The following is a 7,072-nucleotide window of genomic DNA, read 5'->3' as shown; positions in this document are numbered from 1 at the left end:
TTGGTGGGCAAAAAAATAATTCAAGTGATTGGTTCGAATTAGAATCAATAATTACCACTTATTGTATATTGTAAAAATATTATTGATGTAGCTACTGTAGACCTTATGGAAACATGGGAACAACGAGGTGTTAAGTAGAAAATCAGGAGGCGGAAAGCATAATAAAAAGAACGGCCACAATGAAAACATTTCATTTAGCCATTGTAACCCATGGTAGATCCTAATTATTGTTGGGGACAGTCGTGCAAGACGATCCATGTGGGTGGAAAGGAGGGGCTTTGTCATCAAAGACAAGATATGCTAATTCATCAAGACGGGTGCTTTTCCTGTCATGCCAAAAGGAAGACATCATAGTTCTATTGATGGTTCGAGGGTGACTAAATTTTACGCTAACTGTTAACCTACCGTAATCTCCTTTTCTTTTCTTTTTTTTTTTGGCAGGGTAATCTCCTTTTTTTCCCGGGTTTAGGATTGACTATGAACAATTATATGACACTAAGCACAAACAGGCATATATGCACAGTAAAACAACTTTACTTGCATCTCAGGAGCATAAGGTAAACCTACCTTACTTGTATCTCAAAATTACGGATATGAGTTATCTATGTTGCCACAATTTTACCCACTACTACAGCGTTGAGAAAGGCAAAAGAGTGACTATTCTAATTCCATAATTTCATGAAATATCTCCATAAACTACCCACAGCACCATCACTTGCTAAGCTCTTCTTAGATCTTTCATAAAATTGCATTGTCTTCTGGCTAATGCAAATATGAGGAATAATGACACAAACATGGACGGAACCACCATTGGACTAGGGGGCAATGGCTCCCCCTAATTTTTAAAAAAAATATATATATATATATATATATGTGTGTGTGTGTACTGTGTACTAATTTTAGCAATTTTATTCTATAAAATTACATTTTGTTTCTCTTTAACAATATCATTGATTATTTTAAGAGAAATGCTATACTCACAAACTTTTTTATAATATTTTTACAAACTGTTTTGGTAGCAAATTCTTATTGGTTCGCCTATGGGCCTACCACTCACATCATTTTTTTACTTACTAATAACTACTTATCACATCAGTAATTTATAAAAACCTTGTAGTTAGCATTTTCCTCATTTTAGTGACCACAAAAAAATTTATAGATCTAAAATTTAAAACAAAATATACAAGCCAAAAAAAAAAAAAAAAAAAAAGAAAGAAAGCTCAACAACAAAAATTACCAATAAAACTAAAAAAAAAAAAAAAAAAATTAAGCTCAATTAACTAATTTTATCCAAAATAAATAACTACACCCTTTAAAAAATTCTAAACAAAAATAATTTTGTTCTTACTCACACAAAAAAAAAAAATTCTCAACAACTAAATAGCAAAGCTAGAGGTTGAAATCGCCGCACTCAGCCAACAGTAAAGTCGCCTCTCTTAACTCAACAGCTAAGTAGCAGAGTCAGAGGTTGAAACCCCCGCACTCAGCTAACAGTAAAGTCACATCTCTTAACTCAAAGTTCTGACTCCATTTCTGGACACAAACACAAATATTTGATGTGTTAAGGATAGTATCCATCTAGAAACCCTAGACGGAAGAAAGGTATAAAATGACATTTAAGTAATAATTCCGGGATCAAAAAAATATTTGGGTGATTCCATTAGTGGAACTCATTAAGTCACAAGCATAAAATTTTGTACACAGATTTTCGTCAAACCACTAGTAGTAAATTATTTGTAGCTTACTCAACAAATTAGTTATGACTTCAATAACCCTTTCTTTAGTCAATAAAAAATTCAAGGGGAAAATACAAAAGTTAATTAGTTAGTTTTCAGGAGCTATCTGCAAGCTAATTTTTGAGATACACATACGACTGCTACATCTAATTGCAGGAGTAAATTGAACCATTTGATTAAACCGATGGTCTCATGCTGAGTTATTCATCACCATCTTGGTTTTACCAATTTCTTCTTGCGCTTTAGTTCATGGAAAACCACATATATTGTTGATAAATTTTCACGACTTAAAGAACAGTTTAATCAAGCAACAAGAACCTAAAATCAACTGTCACAATAAGGTAAAAAGAGAAAGGGAATCAGGCTTTTTTGTAACCAAAGGATTTTAAGCCTTAAAATCCATGAGAATGACATCTTGAAGCATTTCCTAAAAATGATTTTTTTTTTTTTGAAATATCCAAAAGGTATTACATTTGGTGGAACTCCAGATTAAAAAATATGTTCTGAATCCTGCCAAGATGTCAGTTTCTTTGGTTTCGTGTGAGGACTAAGGAGTGCCATTAGTCAATTTATATTCTTGCCTTCTTTTTCTTCCCAAAAAATAAAAAAAGAATAAACAATATCCTAGTGGAAGCCCCCTTGTGTTCTCGGAGTTCTTCTTTGATTCATAATCTACTTTTGAAATAATAAGTAATACTAATCTCCAAGACCAAAAGTCTTGTAGTTGTAACTCAATTAGCACCTTTTGGTATTTCCAATGGAGGCATTCAGGGTTTCAAATCCCCCCCCCCATCCCCCCAAAAAAAAAAGAAATCAATACTAATCAAGGACAACTTTGTACTATTTCCAAATTGTATATACATGCTAACCACAATTAACAAATAACTATAAAAGGTAGTAATGAAAACATGTTACATGAGAAAATTCAATGAGGAGCTTTTCAAACAGATAACCAGAAATGTCACAGGAGCTAGTGCCTAGTGCTATAAAATGCAGATAGCTTTGTATGTTACACGAGTTGTTTGTTTCTGCCACAGCCCTTATTTTGTACAAGCTCTTTCTTAAGAGCCCTGAATTTAGCTTCTATATCATCACAGTTAGGCAATTTGGGATGAACATGATTGGGATGTTGGAAAGGGCAAGAATTGGACCTTAGTATAGTTTCATTGCAAGCTTCTTTAAGCCGTTCTGGGGGCATTGTCTCAGCTCTGAAGTAAGGGGGCAGAGTTACTTTTCTTGTAAAAGAACTAGTCACCCTTTGACTGGAAATGTTGGAAGAAACACAGCTGCTTGGTGAATAAGACCTGTCTGCTTTGCCTTTCATTTCCTCGTTCTGCTTATTAGGCTGGAAATCTGGGTAGGTGAAAACATCATACACAGCAGCACCACTGTCATAAATTCTTCTTCTCCTAGGTTTCTTGGTGAAGGTATTCCGTTCCATTTCCTTATCTAGCTCTCTATTCCAGGACCAGTGGTGATGGTAGCATTCATTACACACAAGCTCTTGTTCAGGACCATGAGTTGGGAAGCTTACCAAAGTTGTACTCCCTCTCTTTGGCTTCCACGGCAAAACTTCCCCGTTCTCTTCATCATCATAGGTACAAAAATAAAAAATTGGGTGTCTCAGGCTGCAGTTACACGACTCGAAGTCACTTCCTAAATCCAAACAACAAGGTTTCTTGAATCTCTTCTGAGAATAATATGATTGTTGCCTTCCTACTCCAGGATTCTGCTTATGATGCTTCATTTGGTGATGAGTTGGAGAACTCTTGCGCAGATTGCCATAATATAAGAGACAATCAATATCTTTAACACTTTGACTTTCCCATGACATTGATCTCCTCCTCAATCTTTTCCCTGATGCCTTCCCTCTCTTTCTAGAGCTCCTTGAGCCAGACTTCTCACTCCATGATTCATAATGATTCATATTACTTTCATCACCACTGCCCTCAATTTTTTCACTCTTAGGCAGGACAGATGATTTGAACTTAAATATTCTTTGGTCTGGGAAAGCTCTATTGTTTTTAGTCAAAGACTGAAACTCATCTATGTCATCAAGATAAACTACTGTTTCCTCAGGAAACTGAGGCAAACTTTCTGAAGAAGATGCTCGAGTCTTCCTCACTTCCTCATGCTCCAAACCAGAAATTTTGTATTTGTATGGAGAATTCAGTTTGGAAATTTCTACTACATGTGCTTTGTTATTCACAGAAGATTCCACTACACCTGAGGATGATTGATGAACAATAGAGGAGTTTGCAGAGTGAACAATGGAACTAGTAAAAGCAATACTCATATCAGAATCTTGGTGACTGAGAGAGTTGCACGGTTCTGTCAAAATTTTATTGCTCGTTGATAATGAATCAACATATATGACTTTTCTTTCTATCTCTTCAACACTTGAAGCTTGCATTTCAGATCCGTTGGTTGCATCACAATAAGCTTTAACATCTGTATCCAATACTTGATGTCCACTATTTTCTTTCACCTGTAGTTGCATAGTATGGAAGTACATTAAATAAATTTTGGGAAATGAAAACATCATGAATGTGCTTTAACATTTTGATTCAAGTAAAAAGAATCACCTGCTCTTGTTTCCATTCAGGATAGTATTCAAGTGCTAAAACCTCTGGTTTTAGGTTGTAATCCCTAGCTATTTCATCGATCAATCTATGCTTTACATCTTCTGGTACGGACTTTTGGGAGAGTTTCTCTATTATCTGTAGAATTAGATTTTATTGATTTGCATGCATATATTAGTGACAAATCCTTTCTTGAATAAACAGAAATAAGTCACACCAAATTATATTGCTATTGTTGAAAATAATAACCTCACGATTCACAAGATTCCCAGGAAGTAGTTCAACAGCAGTCAATGCAAATTTCTGACCATACCGCTCTCCAAAGAGTTTCCGGATCACCAGAAGCTCAGGTAGATCCCCACATCTTGCAGAGGCATATATAAGACTTGAAACTGCTTCATTAATATCATTCGGACGGTCCCTGAGGTTGGAAAATTACAATAAAAGATCATTGTTTTAGATCACAGGAACTTAGAAAATAGGGGAAAAAAGAAGAAGAGGGTGGGGAAGAGGGGGTGACTTTAGAAAGAGGTTGTTGCAGTCCCATACTTGTGTTTTCGGATATAAGAAAGATTTACGAGGATTGATTCACAGAAATGGTCCAACAATTCATACAATGCCACTATGCTTTCATCTTTAATGAGCTGCTCAACCTGAAAAAGCAGAAAAATGATCACACAAGCAGGCCTACTGAAACAAATTCCTGAAGCTATAAGTAAAATTTGCAATAAAAATTTGGCAACTATAATAGAAACCAATTCCACAAACAAGAAAGCAAATACAATCCTAGCACTGGTAAGTACAGGATGCTATTCAGATATTCCACAATTGAATTCCTTCAATTAAATACAGGAAAAAAAAAAAAAAAACAACAACAACAACAGAGCAAAAGATTGCATATCAGCTGAAAAAGTCATGATTTCATACCCACGTTACCTCAAACCCCAGAATTTCATAGCTCTTAAATTTTACCAATCACTTAAGAAAAACAAAAAAATCATTTGAAGCTCTATGTTATTTCCTTTATAACATATTTTGATTATCTTTCATAAGAGATTGCAGGCACTTTTGCTAAGTAACTCTGCAATTAACCACCATTTTCTAGGTATAACTTCTACATTTCTGACTCTTCAAAACCAAACCAGGCACAAATTTCAATTATCAATCAGATTGAAGTTGGAGTTGATATTATTTAAGTCCTATTATTGTTGTATGCATGAATGGGACCACATCCTGAATCATAGTTGCCAATCTGGCTAAGAACACAATTAATTTTGTGTACTCTATAACTTTTTCTTTTCTGTTTCTAAGTTTCTCTCTATCTCAATCTTTGTGTGATTCAGCACTTTGTGTCAAGAAATTATCATTACCTAACTCAAGGCTTTATCATCAATGATTAAACTTACCATGAATGATTGGTTAACCTTATAACGACAAAACAGGACCAAAGATTGCAATTCAAGTTATCATGGAAACTTGGATTATAGAAATTTATACAAATCCTATAGAAACTTTTAGGCAAGCAATAAAACTTAAAAAACAGAGAAATTCTATAATCAACAAAGAAAACAGAGGAAACAAAAGAGCAGTGTTTGAATAAACTCATAGTGGAGAATTCATTAGAATACCCGGGTGAAGGCAATTTGTTCATGCCCAGTTTTGATCAGTTGAGCCACGTCTCCACGTATTTGCCTCACAATTGAATTCCTCTTATTCTTCAGACCCTTTAGCCGGCACTGAACTCGTTTAATCAGTTTCTTGCTGCAACAAGAAAGAAACACATAAAATTTACGCGGTTGGCAAACAAACCAACATTAAAAACCTCTTTGAACTTAATGGGTTTTTACCATTTTGAAGCTTTTCGCCACCCGAACAAGATGTCAAACATGTCTAAAATCTCAGAGAAATTCTTGGGGTTCTCTTTGCTTTGGAGCTAGTAAAGCCGGTAGAGTTGGCTATATACAAGCCCTTTGGATGAGAATAAACAAAGATGAGACTGAAAATTTGGCTTACATGATAGTATTATTGGAATGGTTATAAGTAGTGAAAGTGAATGATTTGAGAAGACAAAAGGTGACAAAAGTAGCATGACAGTTAGACTAAGTATGTATGTAATGAAGAAGTGGTGTTTGAAAAGGTGGAGAGATAATAGAGGGAGTGGGAGAGAGTGGGGGGCGCAGACACTACAGGTCCCCTTCAAAAACTGATCCACTACACCGGTTTTTGGGACACTTGTCAACATTCACATTAAACTCTTTGAAAACGGCATAGCAGGACATGGGGACGAGATTTTTTTTTCTAACACCTACTTGGGCAAAACTAGATTGATGTACAAAATATTCTCAAGTATAGGAGGGTAAAATTACTTCAGTGGTTTGAGAGCACAATAAATACATACTTCCCATCTCTCCTAAAAGTGAGTTCCACATTTTCTTTAATTAACTTCATAATAAGACTAACCTATACTATTTATGAGAGGAGAGGATAATGTGATCCTGATGGGGATAAAATTTGACTACTTAAAAAATAAAAAATAAAAACAAGAGACTGCAGGTTTGATTCCTCCACTTGCGAATTAGAGGGAAGAAAAATAAAAATCCTTTTTTTTTTTTTTTGGCGCTTATCATACATGTTAATCCGATTTATGAAATTAGCCACTAGTATAAACCATGTGTGCACAATATTTGCGGATAAGAATAAGATGTGCGAATAAAATCATTTGAATATTTGATGAAAAATTAGGATCACAAAGTG

The 7,072-nt window shown here is 34.9% G+C and overlaps 1 protein-coding gene across 1 annotated transcript; it reads right to left on the bottom strand.

Moving 5' to 3' along the window:
- Positions 1-2,553: 2,553 nt before the first annotated feature.
- Positions 2,554-6,499, bottom strand: LOC115954809. The gene is made up of 6 exons (XM_031072752.1): positions 6,166-6,499; positions 5,947-6,079; positions 4,868-4,971; positions 4,568-4,739; positions 4,322-4,456; positions 2,554-4,224 (listed from the first exon to the last, which is right to left on the bottom strand). Exons 1-6 carry the CDS (start codon positions 6,204-6,206, stop codon positions 2,746-2,748), a joined length of 2,064 nt encoding a protein of 687 aa, XP_030928612.1. The 5' UTR covers positions 6,207-6,499; the 3' UTR covers positions 2,554-2,745.
- Between the last annotated feature and the right edge of the window lie 573 nt (positions 6,500-7,072).

This window comes from Quercus lobata, chromosome 8, assembly GCF_001633185.2.
Source record: "Quercus lobata isolate SW786 chromosome 8, ValleyOak3.0 Primary Assembly, whole genome shotgun sequence".
NCBI lineage: Eukaryota > Viridiplantae > Streptophyta > Magnoliopsida > Fagales > Fagaceae > Quercus > Quercus lobata.
The sequence above is the reverse complement of the archived record's forward strand: the minus strand, read 5'-3'. Positions and strand labels throughout refer to the sequence as shown.

Excerpts from the sequence above, each read along its gene's own strand:
- LOC115954809 (XM_031072752.1), bottom strand. The coding sequence starts at position 6,206 with ATGTTTGACATCTTGTTCGGGTGGCGAAAAGCTTCAAAATG. Across the intron at positions 4,740-4,867 it reads TCTTATATCCGAAAACACAA|GGACCGTCCGAATGATATTA; the intron begins GTATGGGACTGC and ends TTCCAACCTCAG. Across the intron at positions 4,457-4,567 it reads GGAATCTTGTGAATCGTGAG|ATAATAGAGAAACTCTCCCA; the intron begins GTTATTATTTTC and ends CTAATTCTACAG.